This window comes from Borostomias antarcticus, assembly GCF_949987555.1.
Source record: "Borostomias antarcticus genome assembly, chromosome: 18".
NCBI lineage: Eukaryota > Metazoa > Chordata > Actinopteri > Stomiiformes > Stomiidae > Borostomias > Borostomias antarcticus.
In genome coordinates, this window is record NC_140251.1 from 15,247,205 (window position 1) to 15,267,646 (window position 20,442).

At 48.6% G+C, this 20,442-nt stretch overlaps 1 protein-coding gene across 1 annotated transcript in view; it reads right to left on the minus strand.

The window, feature by feature from the left end:
• The window catches only part of LOC311321220 (A disintegrin and metalloproteinase with thrombospondin motifs 20), a gene marked incomplete at its 5' end in the record, with an annotated part of 93,732 nt that overhangs the window by 71,544 nt on the left and 1,746 nt on the right, over window positions 1-20,442 (minus strand). Inside the window, 6 exon segments of the mRNA XM_084453162.1 lie at window positions 2,038-2,143; window positions 2,574-2,614; window positions 2,752-2,876; window positions 3,533-3,616; window positions 5,894-6,165; window positions 17,617-17,782. Of these exon segments, the coding sequence (XP_084309288.1) occupies window positions 2,038-2,143; window positions 2,574-2,614; window positions 2,752-2,876; window positions 3,533-3,616; window positions 5,894-6,165; window positions 17,617-17,782 (794 nt within the window).

The following is a 20,442-nucleotide window of genomic DNA, read 5'->3' on the forward strand; positions in this document are numbered from 1 at the left end:
CCCTAATGGCTTCATCAAAACGTCAGGACGGATTATCGCAGATTTAAGACGGGGCTCCTTTTGATGATTGAAGACTTCGAACTTTATGAAACCATATAGGTGTCGCCGTCGCATCGCTATCAAGTGACTCCGTGACGCTAAACGAGCCGTAGTTGGCGTTTCGTAATCGCGCTCTCAGCGTCACCAGGGAAACGCCTCCCCCTCCGTTAATCAGAAAGCTTAGGCGTCGGTTCCTTTCATCTGCAGCACTCTGGCCGAGTCTCTCGAACCGGCACCGCCGTTCCCGGGGGCGTTAAAACACGCGGAGAGGGGCGTTAAAACACGCGGAGAGAGCTTGCGAACGGCACAGTTAAACCGCCACGAGAGGCGTTCCGTCTGTCCAGCTGCTTGAGCCTTAGCGTAAACACAGCCCCGGGGGGGGGGGGGGGGGCGTCTCCCCTCGCCATAGGGCTCGGTGGGAGGGGCACCGCGCTGCCTTCCCCAGCGACCACCGCCGCCGCCGCCGAGAGGAATGTGCCAGCGAGAGGGGACCGAGGGGGAAGGAGAATAGCTGTCATTCTTGTGCGGTGGCTCACACTGGCACCATTTACCCACCAGCACAACTGGGCCCAGGACACGTTCACACCCCGCGGGGGCGAGCGAGGGAGCGAGGGAGGGAGAGAGAGAGAGAGAGAGAGAGAGGGAGGGAGGGAGGGAGGGAGAGAGAGAGAGAGAGAGAGAGGGAGGGAGGGAGGGAGAGAGAGAGAGAGAGAGAGAGAGAGAGAGAGGGAGAGAGAGAGAAAGAGAGAGAGGGTGGGAGAGAGAGAGAGAGGGAGGGAGAGATAGAGAAAGAGAGAGAAAGAGAGGGAGGGAGAGAGAGAGAGAGAGAGAGGGAGGGAGAGAGAGAGAAAGAGAGAGAGGGTGGGAGAGAGAGAGAGAGGGAGAGAGAGAGAGAGAGAGGGAGGGAGAGAGAGAGAGAGAAAGAGAGAGAGAGAGAGGGAGGGAGAAAGAGAGAGAGAGGGAGAGAGAGAGAGGGAGAGAGAGAGCGAGTCACACAGAGACTCTCATAATTCATACGTTTCAAGCCCATAAGCCATTTGGCCACGGTGGCCAGGGGGACGGCTGATGTTGGGAGTCCCGCGAGGCTTAAATGAAAGATGGGGGTCAGGGGTCGCGTCCCAGTCATCGGGGGCCGGTCTGTTCACGCGGCTTCCCTCGCTGTTCACACATGTGGCGACGCCGGCGTGTTATGGAAACAGCCTCGCGCGGGGAGCCGTGTTATGATAACACGGCGATTACGCGGTAATCACGGCTGTGTGGGGTGACGTGCGGCGGCGGGCTTGTGCCGGCGCGGTGTTCAGGTCCCGCTCTCCGTGTTCAGGACGCGGTCGGGAACAAGTTTGCTCCTGAACGCTGACGTTCATCCTCGCAGCCTCGCACAGCCGCAAGACTGAATTCTAGGGTGATTCTATTCTAGACTGAAGTAGGGATCATTACGCGTTGGGTAATGGAAAATTATTTCCAAAACAATGGCAGAGCGAAGGGCCTCTGAGGTGAGCACATCTGAGGCCGAGGAGCAGTTACCGTCAGAGCAGCCAAACAAAGACCTGGCACCTAGAGGGTTAACTCTGCGTGGTACAACGGGGGTATTAACGCTGGCATGTTATTAAAAACTCTTTTTGGTGCTTTATTATGTTTTGCACCTGCGTGTGCTGTGCACTCGGTGTCCCGGGGTATAAGAGGGCTTTTGTGTGAGAGGAAGGGCCTGGGGGGGTGGGGGGGGGGGGGTCCAAGGGGTGACAAGGGTGTGTGTGTGTGTGTGTGTGTGTGTGTGTGTGTGCGTGTGTCATTTGGGTGTGTGCTTCTACATATGTGTGCATGTGCGCCCTTGGGCCTGTATGTATGTGTGCACGCAATCTCGTGTGTGTGTGTGTGTGTGTGTGTGTGTGTGTGTGTGTGTGTGCGTGCGTGCATGCGTGGGTGCGTGCGTGCGTGTGTGTGTGTGCGTGCGTGCGTGTGCGTGTGTGTGTGTGTGTGTGTGTGTGCGTGCGTACTTACACGTGGCCCAGCTCATGGGCGATGGTGAAGGAGGCACTGAGTCCGTTCTCCTCGCTGATGGAGCAGCTCCGGTAAGGGTCACACATGGTCCCCAGCTCGGCCAGCCCTGGAGGGTCACACACACACACACACACACACACACACACACACACACACACACACACACACGCAGCTGCTTGAACCCAGGGAGCCAGGGAGGGGAAGGAGCGGAGGGGGACAAATCAAATCCCTGCACTTTTAAAGGCGATTAAGCCATCAAACCTCTGCTCAGTAAGAGAGATTAGTACTGCCCTGTCCTCTTCCCTCCCTCCCACAATCCTTCACTCTCCGCCCTCCACACCACGCCGCTCAGTCACGGTTAGCTGGCTGACAGCTTGGCCTAAACTCATTAGCCTACTGTACGGAAAGCACGCACGCACACACACACACACACACACACACACTCTTCTCTCTATGCAGAGCAGGAGCAAAGAGCCAATCAGGAGTCACCGTAGTGTCAGGAGACATTGTGTGGAAGGAGTGTTGTTGTTGTTTACCCAGCGTGTCACACTTGTCTTTAGCGCGGCAGATGTCTTCTCTGGGAAGGAGACGGAAACACAAGAAGATGTCAACGTTATTGACCCTTTCCAAGGGACCAGCCGTCCGTGCGTCGGGGCGGGGCGGGGGAGAGCGCCGCCGGGCTGGGGGGGGGAGAGGGGGGCGTGGCCTGCGTACCTGGTGATGAGCAGCGCCGTGTCGTGGTGCGACGGGTGCCCGTCGTCCTGCACGTTCTGGTTCTGCTGCCACACGCAGAAGTTGTGCAGGGTGGTGGCGGCGTTGAAGCTGACGTTGGGCCCGTCCTGCGAGAAAACCCAAAAGGCTGGTCGGAACTCACGCGGGCAGAAAAAGGCTCGTCCGTTTTATCGTGTTTCGCCGCCCTATAGGTGCGTTTTTATGTCCCGACACTTCGAACCCGATCGCTGAGGTGCAGAAGGTCTCGCTTTGGGAAAAGCCTGATCCCCGCTGCCATCGCTGCCCTAAACACCAGGCCTGAGGGGGGACAGTACCTGTCCTCGTATGGCACTGTCATTGTATGCTGTTGTTATGGGATAGTATTACTATGTGCCATTGTACGTAATGTTTGTCTGATGTACAGTGTGCGGAAAGGAATTTCCCCTTGGGTACAATAACGTCTAAAGATAGTAGATCTTAGTTCCACAGAAGTAAAAACCCTCCACAAAGTCAAAGAAAACAGTTCTGTATCACGTTCTAAGTTTCCTACTGACAGTTCTTTAGCCTTATAAAGGGAAGGGCAGTGAGCCCCACTCAGCCTAGTCACAGGTGTAAAGGCACAATAGGATCATTTTCTCGGCGCGTATCTCTCCTGGGACCGCGGGCTGACAAGGAGGGCTGTGTCCTCTTAATAGGCTCCGCCGAGAACGGCCGGAGAGCACCTGTAGTGACGTCAGCCATCTTGGCGAGTCCCGGAGAGAAGCGCGGGAGATCGCTCACGCACCTGCTCATTGTGGATGATGACGAGCTTGACAATCATGATGTTGATGAGGTTCCCCACGCTCGGGTCCCTGTAAACCGCTGCGACCTGGAACGAGAAGAACACACAAACTAGGAATGCAAACCTCCTATAGTTCAGAATACAAAAGAACTCGAGGTACAGTAGGTGAGAGGAAAAGATGGATAAATGGACTATAAACTCAATTGTTTTGGATGAGAGTTGGCCGAGGGCCGTGTTCCGAGAGCTTAATCACAAAGAATAACAGTTCCTCGACAAAAGAAAAAAAACATTTTTTCATTCCTTCACGGTAAGTTTAATCAACGAGGTACTCAGAGCAATTATGATTCCCCTAATGCCCTTCAGAGGCGAAACATTTGACCCTGGAACAGACTTACAAAAAAACAAATTTTACCAAAACTTGAGCTGAGTAGCCCTACTGAAAGGAGAACCTACTGTGTGTGTGTGTGCGTGTGTGTGTGTGTGTGTGTGTGTGTGTGTATGCATGCGCGCGCGTGTGTGTGGCCACGTGTGTGTAAGTGTGTGTTTCTTCTCTCTCCTTCTCGTTCACCCCTGTCATGGCGGTCACCATCCTCCCTGGGGCCCTCCAGGCCGGCCTGACAGGAACTCATTAGGCCACTATAAACATTTAGCTTGTCCGAGCCTGGAGGGGGAAACCTGAAGCAGAGCCCCACAGACGGGGGGGGGATCGGGGAGGATAGGGAACCTGGTGTGCTATTAGCCCAAAACTGAGCCAGGCTCTGCTACCCCTGGAGGAATGTCCATCCAAGTCTGGTCTCTGTGGTCACTGTAAACACTGTGACATCATATCAGAGAGCTAAAACAGCCCACCCATTACCCCCTACCCCCCCACCCCCCCCCCCCCCCCCCCCCCCGGCATACTGTCACTATGACGATGACAGATCAGTTGCTGATTCCCTCGTTCCATCTGAAATGGTGGCTTGTTCTGGTTTGTGTTGGTTGGGTTGAAGTTTCTGATTGATGATGCTCATGCATGTTTCTGTCCTAGAGAATAACTGTGTGCGTGTATATGGGGAGTGGGAGCTGATGGTGTATGTGACTGTGTGTGTGTGTGTGTGTGTGTGTGTGTGTGTGTGTGTGTGTGTGTGTGTGTGTGTGCGTGCGTGTGCCTGTGTGTGCGTGTGTGTGTGTGCATGTGTGTATGTGCGTGTGTGCGTGCGTGCGTGCGTGTGCCTGTGTGTGCGTGTGTGATGAGGTAGTCCCTCACAGGCTAATAGCATAGGCCCCGACCACCGAACAACCAACCTTTACAAACCCTGACCAGACCCCAGTCTGTGGCAACATCCACCGAACCAAGCAGAAAAGTTGAAAGTTGCTGACTAAGCTCCCTGACCTAGCCACGGCCACACCTCCAGCTGAGAGCACCAGCCTCCCTGACCTAGCCACGGCCACACCTCCAGCTGAGAGCACCAGCCTGTAATCAAGGAAATCCCATCCAGAGACAGAAAACTGTCCGTCAGCATATCAGAGACCGCAAAACGAATGCCAAGTAACATTGGCAGGGTCTCTCTCTTTATCAAAGAGACATTGAGACGCACGCAGCAAGACTCATACTAATGATAAGAGCCTGACCAATAATCATGAAAGGTTTGTGGGAAAACCTCCATCTGGGAGGCAAAGTGAATGGGCATAACTCAAATAAACCATAATTGGTTGGTTGGTTTGAATTAGTGCTACACTTATCTTGATAGACTATAAATGTCCACGACTTATTGTGCCTTCCTCTTCAACAGTCTGACAGAGACCGATTCACTTTGAGAAGAGTAATGATTTGTAAGTCACAACTGTTATCATTATAAAGGATGATAGGGTAGAGTGAGATGTCCACCAAGCCACTAAACACCAGAACATTACACCAGCTACCATTACCTAGAGGAGCTTGAACAGGTACCACAGTCATAACACGACTTTCACCACTGAGAAAGAGCTATGGCTACTCGGCATATGAACAGAATGCGTGTGAAAGACGTCATGGCGTACCGGTCAGCATTGTTAGAATGTTCACTAAGTAAATTGGTCACACTTTACAATAAGGGTCACAAAAAACATTAGTTAACTGTTAACAAATGCTTATTTAGGGTTAAGTTAGGTTACTTATGTTAATTAATACCTTAGTTAAGGTTAGGGTTAGGGTTAGGTGAGTTAACCTTAGTTAACATAAATAACATTAGTAAATGGTTCATAGAGACATTAGTTAACTGTTACTTAATGCTTAATAATGCATTAACTAATGCTTATTAATGTACCCTTATTGTAAAGTGTTACCAGTAAATTCAAGACATTCACAATGTATATAATAGTTTTATAAAACAATAGCTTACTTACTACTGACATGATTGTTAGGATGTAGTGTTCTAGGTTGCGTCCGTGGTGCTTGACCATCTTGGCGTCGGCCGTCACCATCAGCTCGACGTATCGGGGGTAGGAGAGGAAGCGCTTCCTCCTGGGGGGGGCTCGGGGGGGCGTGTCAGAGGAGTTGGAGGTGGTGTGAGGGTCTGTGTGGTGGTGGTGGTGGCCCATGGTCTCTCTCAGGGACTCGAGCTCTTCTGCCAAAAACCTGTCACTCTGGAGGGTGACTGGCGTCTCAGAGTGGTCCTCTGTGGAGAAGACGGACAGAGAGAGAGAATTCAGAAGGGGAACTCGGACATGTATGGCATTACAGTGACCGGGGGGCTGCTGTGAGCAAGCACACAGTCATCTGCAGAAAGTGACTTCTGGCTAGGACAAACGTAGAACGCTAGACATAGTGACTTCATACCTCAGACGGGCATCCACCCTATAAGTTACGTGCGCTGGCATTTCCTGTAAGTGTGCAACCTCTAAAGCCAAATCGAAGGCCTCAGCTTAGCCACATTCCAATGACATAACACCACACACTAGAAAAAAACATTCAATAAATGACTGTGTCATTCCACCGCTCTGAAAAACAGTTGTACCGAGTGACACAGGGTCACCAGCGAACTCAACGAGTAGAACTGACCAAGAAAATTCCCCAATGACTGAGTACTCTCTATAATTCCTAGTCACCAAAATACTTGCTGGAGTATGCACATCGTAAGGGGACATAATAATCCCCCAAAATCCCCCTTGAACTTGGACAACTGGCAGTGTATCAGGCCAAATGAAACGTCCGCTGACCAGGGGCAGTATGCTACCTAGGGCAGAACTGCAACCAATACCAGATTCAGCCGTCCAGACAGATGCACTTCTATCCCTACTGAAGGCCGAGGGTGAATGCGTTCAATGACACATGACGGCGAGAGAGAGAGAGAGAGAGAGAGAGAGAGAGAGAGAGAGAGAGAGAAGCAGCCATATTGTCTGTGGGCCATTGGCGTCAAGATCCGACCCTTCCAGATGGACCTCAGATGAACTGCATGTGCAGAGCAGAGTCGGCCCGGGTCATATGAGAGATGGGTTCCGTCGCGTGACAGCAGAGGCAAAGAAGAAGAAGAAGAAGAGAGAGAGAGAAAGAGAGAGAGAGAGAGAGAGAGAGAGAGGGAGAGAGAGAGAGAGAGGGAGGGGATGACAGGAAGATAGAAAAGCGCCCTGTGGGCAACCTGTGTGTAGATGAAGGGAGAGGACTTAATTACATGTGCTTAGGTCGGTTTTCTGAAACAATGGGCCGAGACTTTACAGCGCTGGGGGAGAGATGGAGGGGTGGGGGGAGAGATGGAGGGGTGGGGGGGGGGGTGGAGGGGTTGGGGGGGGGATGGAGGGGTTGGGGGGGGGATGGAGGGGTGGGGGGGAGAGATGGAGGGGTGGGGGGGAGATGGAGGGGTGGGGGGGAGATGGAGGGGTGGGGGGGAGATGGAGGGGTGGGGAGAGATGGAGGGGTGGAGGGAGAGATGGAGGGGTGGGGGGGGGGATGGAGGGGTGGGGGGAGAGATGGAGGGGTGGGGGGGAGATGGAGGGGTGGGGAGAGATGGAGGGGTGGAGGGGGAGATGGAGGGGTGGGGGGGAGATGGAGGGGTGGGGAGAGATGGAGGGGTGGAGGGGGAGATGGAGGGGTGGGGGGGGGGGTGGAGGGGTTGGGGGGGGGATGGAGGGGTGGGGGGAGAGATGGAGGGGTGGGGGGGAGATGGAGGGGTGGGGGGAGAGATGGAGGGGTGGGGGGGGGATGGAGGGGTGGGGGGAGAGATCGAGGGGTGGGGGGAGATGGAGGGGTGGAGGGAGAGATGGAGGGGTTGGGGGGGGGATGGAGGGGTGGAGGGAGAGATGGAGGGGTGGGGGGAGAGATGGAGGGGTTGGGGGGGGGGGGTGGAGGGGTGGGGGGAGAGAAGGCCAGACACTCGGAGAGACAGACTATCCATCTCCAGTATGTCCAGCACGTTGTCAAGGACGCGCATTAGAGAATATTATACAACCACATCATCAAAATACAGCCCAGCAGTGACAGCAGACCAAGGTCAACCATGTATCTGAACACATCAGATTCACACTGGCCGTGTGTGTTGGCTGTGTGTTGAGAAGTGTCCTTCATAGGCATGTACATGTCAAACAGTCAGGATCTGTTCGTGACGCACGGCCACATGTGTTGAGCTGTAAGAACGAGAAGGAGAGAGAGAGAGAGAGAGAGAGAGAGCTTGTAATATCTCTGCTCCCTCACAGCTGAGGAGAGACAGCTTTCTCTACAGCCGGACCAATTGTCCATTCAGACTGAGAGACCAGTGACTGGGAGAGAACGAGACCAAGATATATTGTAAGCAGCTGCAGGACTCAGCAGTCGAACACTTACTGTACACTAACCTTCCCCCACATAAATGTTTTGAGACTGCATCCACTTTGAGAGAAAGAAACAGTGGAAAAACATACAAATGATTGATTCGCATATAATGACTTCCTATTGCCCTTTGGCCCTGTAACTTTTCGGGGTCACCTCATAAAGAAACCTGTAGTTTATTTACCTTTGGGTAACCTTCTCACAAGTGCCCCCTTTTCTTCTGTAATCCCTCAGCAGCATTCGAGCGATACCCCCAACAGGCACACGAGGCAGAGCGTGACTCTCTGGCAGAGTGGCCCAGACTCCCACCGCTGGGAGGGCCTGACCCGGGCCAGTATAAGTGGTCGGACCGGCGCCAGGCTTGCCTGTGCCCATGCACACAGCAGAGGCACTCCTGTTGTCCAGGAACGAGCTCTTAAAACCAACGGGTGCTCATCGAGACTGCAAGAGGAGTTGTCGCAAACTCAGACATAGTCATAGAGAATGATATCACGATTGAAAGGAAGAAGAATGTGATGAAATGAATCTAGATTAAATATTTCATTTGAGATAGCTGAGGAAGAAGAAAGGGAATATATAGAGAGCCTTCAAATCCCGTCAGATTAGCAAGCCACACGCGTTAGCCAGCCATCCACCCTCTGATTGGAGAGTGAGCTGCTACTAGCACTTTGAAAATCACTGTGACAGATGCCCTCATCCACTGGACATGAGGAGAAATCTACTATACGCCTTTAATAACGACACTACCATACACTATGAAATTGTATAAAATTCCTTTTCTTGGTATCCCACTATAACAAGTATCAATAAAAGTGTATTATGAGATAAACATACAAAAACATTTATGTAATTACCGGTAAGATGATTATTAACGATCAAGCTCAATACTTCAGACAGACTGAACATCCAGCACAGCACGGCACTTGACAGACCATAGCACCTTTAAATAGAGCATTTTTGTTGCCACAGGTTTACCCATGGATGAGAGGACACCTAAATGAAAGACATTTTCTGCTACAATGCCTCCAAGATGTCTTCTAACTTCTGAGGATTTTTATCATACTAACATTTTACAACCTAATATCAACAAAACGTTAACAATATGTTTTCGGGATTTGAGGTTTATTACTCAACACATTATGCACTCACACATGGAGAAGCACATAAACCAAATTGTAAAAGACGCTTTTGAAGACAATAACCAATAGAATGTACAATAATAATGCATGAATATGTTTATACTCTATACTCGAAACTAAAAAAAAAGTCAAGTGTTCAGTTCTCAATATCTGCATGTGCTTTTTGCTTAGCAAGTTGTCATAAAATCTCTACTTCTCCACAAATCAAGAATCTCTTGCCTTCATCTGGAGTCAAGACTGAACAGACTTCTCTGGAACGTCAGCACTTTCTGACCTCTTTTCACTTCCGGACCTCTTTTCACTCTCTCTCAAAAGTACCAATGCAGGAGGCCCAGCAGTGGGCCGGACTGACTTTATTCTTGGGCTAATTAACATTCTTTTACAATAACCCATGGAGAGCCAAAGCGCCCTGTCCCTTGGGTGAAATTAAACAGAGTGCTTTACCTTCACCAAGCATAGGTTAAGCCCAAATATACAGGAGGCTGATGGGAACTGAATGGATGGTAGAGCAAACGGTACGCATCGAGAAACAACATCCATATGACCCGGGACAGAACTACAATTAAATGCAATTGGGAGGCTGGAGAGAGAGAAGTGGGGTGTGCAGTAATTGTGCTTGAAGAAGGCGTTTACATCCGAAGTGACATGAATGTTTTGCACTGGCTTCTTAGCTGTCCAGACAAAACGTCTCTCCGTTGGTGGATCCTTATAGACTGGCCACTAGGGGTTTTCCCTGATGAAGAGACGTGGTCAGGAGAAACCCTGATACCCGAAAAGTACAGTAAGTATAGCTAGGTGTCCTTCAACGGTGACCTCTACTCTTTCGTTATAATTAGTAAGATATATGGCACTACCGAACTTATCTTAATGTAAGTATGTGTACTATAGAGAGAGAGAGAGAGAGAAAGAGAGAGAGAAAGTGAGAGAGAGAGAGACAGAGAGAGAGAGAGAGAGGGAGAGAGCGAGAGATAGAGAGAGAGAAAGTGTGTGAGAGAGAGAGAGAGAAAGTGAGAGAGAGAGAGAGAGAGAGAGAGAGAGAGAGAGATAGAGAGAGAGAGAGAGAGAGATAGAGAGAGAGAGAGCTCCCCACAGAGATGCACCAATAAAGATGAGAAGGCAGCAGAAAAGCTCAAAGTCATAAAGCCCAGGCATTGAATCTATTAGCAAAGCATCTGGCACTTTCTGCAACTTTTAATGAGAACACAATACATGCAGATAGGACACATTATTTCACGAGTGTGTGTGTGTGTGTGTGTGTGTGTGTGTGTGTGTGTGTGTGTGTGTGTGTGTGTGTGTGTGTGTGTGCGTGCATGCGTGCGTGTGTGAACCCACATAAAAACCGAATGACAAATGTCTCATCTATTCTGATCCATCCAAGTAAATATACTTGCATGGACATATCATGCCCATCCTCCGCCTTCCTACAGTACATCTATGGACAATACTACACCACACAAGACCATCTTGAGGGGCAGGACCTGTCCCTCACCTGTCAACACCTCTCACCTCTAGATTGATGGCTACGCCAGCGTGGAGTCAATCTCACCAGTCTGAAATACCCAGACAGTAGATGCTGGCAGAAAATAGACACTGCTGGAATTTATCACTTGAACCCCCGAGACACACACAACACATTCAGTGGGGTTGTCTTTCAGGGTCGGTAACTGTCTGAACAACTGGTCAGATGACAATGAGAGAAGTGTTATTGGTGGCCGGTATAATTCTCTAAGCACTACGGTCAAGTAGCTCATGGCAATGAGGAGGAAAAGAACTGTGATCCAATGAATGAATTCACAGATGTGTAGTTTGATCTGAGTGTCGGGGCAGTGCTGTGGGCGCGGGGCTAGTGTAGAGAGTGCAGGCATGGACGTGTCTGCCCAATAGCGCGTAAGGCGTGTTACCACGCAGACCGTTTACAGCGTGGTTCATCACCACGCATACCCATCGGCACGCAGAACCATAAACGAGTATAGCCGTTAGCACGCAGAACCATAAATGAGCATAGACATTAGCACGCAGAACCATAAACGAGCATAGACGAGCATAGCCATTAGCACACAGAACCATAAATGAGCATATCCATTAGCACGCAGAACCATAAACGAGCATAGCCATTAGCACGCAGAACCATAAACGAGCATAGCCATTAGCACACAGAACCATAAACGAGCATAGCCATTAGCACACAGAACCATAAACGAGCATAGCCATTACCACACAGAACCATAAACGAGCATATCCATTAGCACGCAGAACCATTACCGAGAAAGTCTCGGTTTTCTATTATTTAATCTGTTTTGCACTCACTCTTGCATTTGTTTGACGTTTGCTGTGTCACAAGCCATAAAGTTAGTGCTCTCAAAATTACAGTATATCGTCATCCTTTGCTTTATCTCCCTGTCCCATTGTAAAGGCTATTTTGTTCTCATAAAAGTTTAATTCGTTTAATAACTGGCCTTTTCATTCAGTAAATTGATTCATTCATTCATATAAAACAGAAAACGAACAATTATCCTTTCAGTTTTCTATAAAAAATAATTAATATGTCAAAAGACATATTGGCCACAGCTCAAATTGGCCTGCATTGAACTCGACCGGCACGGTATTAAGTCTGGCGCACTACTGGCTGGGAACCAGGCACAGGTGCAGAGAGGGGAAAGCGGGGAAATGGACCCTGAGAAGGGTCCAGGGCCGGTTGCCAGGTTTCTGAGCCAGACTGGCACATGCAGCGCAGCAGACTAGGCTGGTCAGACCCATGAATAAAGAAGCGCCTCTCTGCTAGCTCAGTGAGATGCTTTATCCATGACAAGCACTCACACTAACAAATCAGCCTAAGAGAGTTTAACACACACACACACAAACATGTCTCTCTCTCTCACAAACACATTGTGCATGCAAGAACATTTAAAAACAATACACACACACACACGTGCACACACACATACACATACACACACGCACACACACACACTATACACACTCACAGAGAACCCACAATCAGACACAATCAAGATTCCAGCAACAATGGATTCTCCCTGGTGTGGAGGCAGGGAGGGGGTCTGGTCTAGGGGGCAGGGGGTCTACGCTAAGCTCTATGGAGCCAACTGACATCCATAAGCCCCAATCACCTCAACGAGCCCAACCCTAAAGGTGGGACAGGATGTCTGACCGACAACCCTTCATCCACCCATCCCCCCCCACGTACCTCTCCTCACCCCAATCAGAAGCCTGTACGAGAGAAACAAAGAGTCCAAACGCGGAATTCAGACAGCTTTAAACAGAGGGCAGAGCACCTCTAGGAGGGAGGAGCCCGAGGTCACATCCCATCCAATGAGTGAGTCCAAACAAAAGGGGAAGTGAGGTCACAAGCAACAAGCGCCTCCATTCACATACATGAAAAGAAGAAGGGCAGCGATTCAAGTCGGCTAGTTCAATCCACCGACAGGGGAGGGCATGAGAGAGCATTTTCCATGTAAATGAACCCATTGACCAAACACCCTGATGCTAGCATTTGGAGCGCCATCTATACACTGTGGGCAATGGGGGATTCCCATTGAAATAGTGTTTGAAGGTCAGGGTGAAGAGGCGCACGGCATGCTTTGTGCAAAGGATAGCCACGCCAATGCCGATGCCAGCGATGGCTTTGTCCTAGTCTCCTTTCCTGTGCTAGCGCCCCATCTTCATCTGCTGAAAAGCTTGAGGCTTCAACATGTAAACATGGCCTATTAGCTAGAAGCTAGCTACTGTGAATTAGCCGACTAGCTAATTCTGTAAACACCAACAGAGACAACAAGGTTGACTCTTTTAACTTCATGAATCGTTCAATTTAGTATGGCGGTAAGATAAGCTCGAGAGCTGATAACAAATCAACAACTGTACAAAAGTATTGTGTTAGAGAGCACAGAAGAAACTCTACAACCTTATGTTAGCCTCATGGAGCTCACAAGCTAGCAAGTGCTGAGAGAAGAATATGCCCCTATGCCGAATCACCCCTATCCGTCTATCTCCATCTGAGGAGAATGCACAGACTCCCGTACAAGCCCATGGACAGATAGCCCCCAGCAGGCTTCATTAAGGCAACGCAATGTTGTGATTTCAGCCTGACGAGCTTCTACTCCAGGGGCTTTTAGAACCAGCTCTCCTGGCACAAGGAAGAACAGTCTGCTCTTAAAAACCCTAATCACCCAATCAACAGCTCCCTGGCTCCACAGGTACAGTATTGCAGACAGTGGTGAAACCACCCACGGTTTAGGTACGTATTGAGGTGCTGAGCCTGCTCAGTTTGGGGAGTGTGAGTGGTGTGAGATGGACTATCTAGGTCATTTGGGGTCAAGGAAAATACGTGGACTTGTGGCTTGTGGTTCACAGTGGTGATATCTGTCAAGATTGTACAAATTGTTCATAGTACTGTAGATCCACTGGAAAATTTGGATGGAACCATTTTCAACAATTTTCCATGTACATGTCTGAAGCATGCACAGATGCTTTAGTGCTCTATCAACAATGTATAAGCAAACACAGGAAAGGCAAACAAGAATGACAGCTTTATACTCATATAATCTCTAACAAAACAACAAAATAAAATTTTCCATAAAGGTAGGCCGAAGAGTGAGAACCCTTATCATTGCACTAGCCTCTTCAACACATCCCCGTTAGTGACAGCAGGTGTGAGAAAATGTCAGAGAATTTTGTTGAAAGACTAACAAAGCGCTCACAAAAGGGGAAAAGTGTAGCCCTTAAACTTCCACTTTGTGGAAACATTATGTTCCTTTTCTATCAACACATTTCCGCAAAGTGTGTAGAGACAAGACCAAACTAACTTTGGAAACAGGAATATACCAACTTTGGAAATCAGTGTACCAATACAATTGAGTGTGTAGCCATAGACTCCTTTCTGGCATTCCTAGCCTGTAGAAAGCACACTGTGCTGTATGGTGCATAGACTGCAACACGAGCCACCATAATTCAAGCATGAACCTTATCTTAACTTTCCAGGGGTATCTTATCTTTAGACTGATACACATTTTGTTTGTGTCCTGCTAGACCGCTTCACAAAACATCTGATGTCTCCATGTAGAGCATAGCAAAGAGAAGGAACAATGAAAATGACAGAGAGACTAAATGGATCAGCAAAATATATATTTTTTAATGTACAGAGAGAAGAGTGCTGGCATACTAAGGCCATTGTGAGCTGGCTGGCATTTCCATGTGTTCTGACCAACTTGGCAGGTTCCGGACTCCAACCCTCCAACCCCCCAAAAGCCCCAAACCCTTCAGCCCCCCTCAGCAATCAAGCTTGGACTAGCAACTTTGATTTAAGACAAGACTCCCCTTTCACAGAGACATAAGGAGTGGAGAGAGAGAGGACCATGAGATCACTGACCCTCACAAAGACGGCTCAGGAAAAGATCTCATCAGAACAAGGGATGGAGGGACGGAGGGGTTGGAAGAGAAGAATCTGGCCTCAGGTTCTCTGCTGTTTCACTACATCAGAGAGTAGCTGCTTAAGGTAGATATTCTGGGACTTCCCTACTCATCTGCATACAGTACCATGTGTAAGCACAAGCAAGACATGGCAACATTTCTTAAAGCTGCTCTATCTGCAAGATTTTAAACATTTTAAAATTGCTATAGTTTATGATAAATCAATAGAGATAAGGGATTGAACTCCTCTGTGAAAACCGTGTCTTTGCTGTAGCTGTTTGGCTCTGCTACAGCAATTATAATAATTATTGTTCTGTGTCTGGTCGACATGAGAGTTCACACCTGGTTCAAAGTTTTCAAAGAATTTCGGAGTGATGGCATACCCAAACCGTGAATGTGAAGCCGACCGAATTTACCCTGGCAGATTGAATTTACCCTGGCAGATTGAATTTACCCTGGCAGATTGAATTTTCCGTCACTGCAGGCAAGCAAGCTCTTAGCAGGCTCGTTTTTAAGAGCAGATCTTCTCAAACTTCTCAATCACATTTCCTTTGTGGAAAGGAAGAAAGCCGAAGTGAAGTGGGCAGGGTGACCGCTGGGAGATGCGAAAATGGCAGGGAAGGTGAAGAAAAAGTTAAACTTTCTCCATCTCTATGCAAATGAGAGCAACGATTCACTACCAATGAGCCAACTGCAGGGAATTACATGTGTGCCAATTCAATATCATAAACATTTACATTTCTAGGGGTCTAGATAGCAAGAAGCAAACCGCTTGAATTAAGTTAATCGGCTAACTTAGCTAGCTAGCGACCATTTCTAGAGTCAGCGCTGCAGATTCAATGAAGATCATGACAGGTCCTTGCCCACTGACTAAAGCAACTATTATTAGCTGTTAGTAAATGTACCTTCCTTCACACAAACCTGCTACTTGCTGTCAACACGCCCACAAGCGAGCGAATCTAGGCAATATTAGCACTTCAATGCACAGTTGTCGCGTATAGTGAGACCAAGGCATTTGTTTAAAGTCTATTCTTGCCCATTCAAAGGGAACTAGCCTAGTGCTACTTCATAGTGTATACTGTAATCCTGAGAGTTTCCCACCTAAGCAGCCCTCTCCTAGGTGGTCCCATGTTGCACAATGCAATTTGCTCTCAGCAATTAGGCTGTAGTTGGTAGCTCCATATTTAGGCAGCATTTGATGGTCTGGAGAGGGAGGATGGGTGAGGGGGGGGGGCAAGTGAGATACAGAGAGAGAGAAGGGGAGAAAGAGGGAGGGAGAGAGAGAGGAACAGAGAGATAGAGAGAGAGCAAGAGAGAGAGAGAGAGTAGCAAACAGGCAACAATGTCACTCAGCTTCTGCCAGCAAAAGCACTTGCATCAATACTCCAACAACAACTCACTGAGTTGATAAGTGGGCCAGTCATGGAATAATTATATGAGAAGCTTACTTACAATATCAGGATCTTTCTGTCTTTATAGTACTCTAAGAGCAAGACAACACCACGACTGTATTTATTCCTGATCTGCAAGTAGCAGCGAATAGCACTGCACTCTTTCCCATAAAAAGACACGACGCCTGGGCCCACTGGCCTTCAAAGAGACCATTTATCACTGCATCTGGAGAGGGGCCTATCTGATATGACTGAGGAGCCACAGCCTGGGACATCTCACAGTCCTAAACCAGCCCCACACTGGCTCTTTAATCCTGCCGGCCATTGTGTACCTGCTGCCCTTTGATGAGGCCTGCAGGTGTCTTCACTGTCTCCCCTGCTATCTCCCTATGATGGACTAAACTGATGTATTAACAGCTGAGGAGGCATGGGCTGCCAGTGTTTGGGGTTGTGAAGAGAAACCTATCAATCTTGTATCTACTCTGACGTTACGTATGTCTGGGTATTAAAGGTGCACTAGGTGGATATTGGGAAACCCATGGGTATTAAAGGTGCACTAGGTGGATATTGGGAAACCCATAACTCGCTGGGCTACACTCTCATGTGAAGTCCTTGCCTTTCAAGTCCCCTAAGGCTGGATCTGAGAGCCTCCAGATTTCTCCCTCTGGCTTTGCCACACACAGCGTTATGGAGAGAAAGGGGAAGCATATTAAGGAGGTATTGGCCGGGCCCCTCAGGTCACTCCAACTACTTTAAACCTCAGCCACAGACAATGGCCACCATCATGGAACAATGGCCGGGTTCAGACAACAAGCAAATCAAGCGTCCACCACATAAAAGATTTATAGCGTCAGGCAACAAAGGCCGCCCACAAAGCTCCTGGTGAGCGTTCCTTGACGGGCCTGCATCAGGGTGAACTCTGCTGGGTCACTCTGCTTTCTGTAGGTGGGCCTCTCCACCACCTAAAGGCTATAAAAATTCAAATGAAACAGGGGGAACATTCAAATAGGCTCCAAAGTGCATGGTAGGCTCTTAAGTTTTTTCTCTCCCCACCACAAAACTGAACAGTTAACATTTTCCTCACCTGTTCTGCCATGGTCCTGGGTGTGAAGGCCCCAGAGACGTCAGTGAAAACACACCAGGCGATACTGGAACGCGTTTTGCTTAATTAGATCGAGGATTTCAGTTGCACCCCTTAATCAAGACTCAAATCTTCTCGCTAACCTGCCAGCCAAAGATCGTGACCGAGTATAATTTTGGCTTTTTAGTGCAATTTCTCCATTGCTGTGGCACAGCAGAATACAGGTCACAAGGAGGTAAGTGTAGGGGGGGAACCCCAGTCAGACGGTGGTTATGGGTACTGTAGTCTGTTACCTGAGGCTGCGCAGGGTTCTGTGGCTTGGCTGAGGGGGTGCCGCTCCGTCCTCTCATGTCTGTACACCAAGTGAAGTTTGTTGTGCTCCTCATCTTGCTCTTCCCCCTCTGCCGCCATCAGAGGCTCTAAGAAGTATTCACCATGCTGTGTCGTAAAAGTCCCAATCTGGAAGAAAGTAGATGAGAGCTGGTTAGGGGTTAGGAGTCAGATATACTACATACTACATACTACATATTACATGGTGTTCCGTGTTTGTGTCTTTTAGACTTACTCTACTGACTTAGATACAGTACTGTACATCCACTGTCTAATGATACACTGGACTTTTATTGCTACCTTGAATGGATTTTCTCTTGGTTGTATCATAGTTATTTGTGTGTGCTGTATAGTTGTTGTGAACAGTGCTCGTCATGGGTTCAGTTAGAGTACTACTGTACACATCATTAGTTCCACTTGTCTGGGCAGCTTTTCATTTTTGACAGATGGAAAGGGAAAAATCTGCTTCACTTGAAAAGGTCTCTGTCAATCACCGTCGATAGCATCGCAATGACACAAGCTAATCCTGCCCTGTCAGAACCCGGGGTAATTACGGGCCTCTTTACAACTTCCTCCTCAGGACATCTGATTATAGATCATCTATCGATCACAAACCTCATTATTCACTTACAGTTTATACCTGTACAATGTCAATACCATCCCATAGTATTGTTTCATACTGGTCCTTAACATGCAGCATCCAATTCAAGAGCTATTGATTTGGGGCCTAGTTAATCATGCACTTCTTCCACACACCCTGGGTTAGAAGTGTGAATGGCATCCTACTGTATGGGAGGAGTGACATCATCTTGTCAAGATGGAGGAATGTGAATATTGATGTTGGCCCTGAATCCTTCACAAAGCAGCTTAGTTCAACAAGCTCAGTCAGCCCTGAGCACAAAGGTGTTTGTATGGTAATTTCATACGCACACTTTAACAGGATATTGGGCGATGGAATGTTATCTTTTGCGGGGCATTATTCCATGACCATCGTGAGAAGTGATGGATGCTTGACAATGGAAAACATAGGATATGGAAAAAACACACTGCATCCTGATGTGGATGTTTCGTCTCTTCCTTATACACTAGGCAGGATAAACACTGTATGTGGAAGCTTTGATTGCAATGGGCCTTGACTGCTACACACACTATGTACAGCCCTGCATTTCAGCTGAAGTACAGTATAATGACTAGGTTGTAATAACACGACACAAAGTAGAGCCAAACACGACCTGACAGCTGGCAAAAGCCCTTCAAAGTGTCAGTGTGGTGTGCTGTGTCAACTGTCTTGATCGTAGCTTCACAGTCCTTCTGATTCCTAGCAGGCGGCCAAGGCACTGGAGATGAATATGAACCAGGGTATTAACAGAGCCATGTTACAGTGTAGCATTGTGGGACATGTACAGTACTGTTGGGCATGTACTAGCATTTGTATACAAGGCCATCAGCAAACATCTTAAGTCTATCAAAGTCTGGGCATTATGTCAAGGTACTGACAGACACTATCAGCCTGAGGGTGGTTATGAGAATGTTCCATAACACTCAGTTACAGAACAGTAATATGATATAGAGTGACAACTGGGCCTACTGGCAAGAAGCTATGCTAACGAAAAGACTATCTTTACAAGGGCTATTTCTTGTAAAACTTGTTGAATATACCATGCAGTATGTCCCTTTTCTTGTGATATGTGAACACACAGCTAGACCCACACCAAGAGCCCTTCTATGTTGGATACAGAGCAGTTGCTATTCAGGAAGGAAGTGATCAAACAGACGGATGGGGGACTCTGAACAGGGTCAAGAACACCAATAATATATATATCTGCACTCAGCTCGCAAATGTAACCCATCTGTTTCGGCATACCCAAGAAGGGATTACCTTGAGGAGTGAGTTTCACCAGTTACTCCACATTTCACTCGGTTACACTCACCCCTCTGAACTCACTCCACACCACTGGACATCCGAGTCACGGCACTACTGTAGCCCATCTGTTTCGGCATGCCCAGGGCGGGAATACTTTGAGGAGTGAGTTTCACCAGTTACTCCAGGTTTCACAAAGAGCCCCCTCACATCCTATGGCTGCTGTGTCATCCGTAGTGACCTACAGTAGAGACAGTCCATCTCTTACACCAAACAGGAACATAAAGGGGTCAAACAGCTGATCTTTACACAGACATCCATCTCCTGGCAGAGGACTGAGGAAGGTGAGAGCTTCTCTGAGACCTACAGGCCACAGTCTCAATGGAAGTCTGTTATGGGGTTTGTCTGAGGGGGACTCCAGGGAGGACAGACGGACATTTCCCACGGTGTGAGTCATAGAGACGTTCTTCACAACCGTCATTGGCAGTTGTCAGTGGAACACTTCCTCCCTTCTTTCGCTTTTCCAGTCCCAGCTGAAAAGCGCAGAGACCCTATACAGCCCCCCTGAGGAGTACTTTGGGCACCGGGGAGGGGAGAAGGGGGGGGGGGGGGGATGAGGAAAGGGGAGACCTGGGTTCTCAGAATGACCCCTTTGTTTTAGGGCTTAATCATCCTTTAATGACCTCATCACACCAAAATGTGCTCGTCCGTAGAGCCCCGGTGATCAGAGAAGACACTTTTATGACCCAATAGCCCAAAGGCATGGGAGCGCTCAGCCTCCACTGTCTCCATTGTCCTGTCATTTTCAATGAGTAATAACAATGACGATGACTTCACCAAGAGTACTAATAACTTACAAGATGCAAACAGGTTTGCAAAAGAGCCCTGGATCATATATCTATATATATATAAGTTTGGGGCAGAAAAC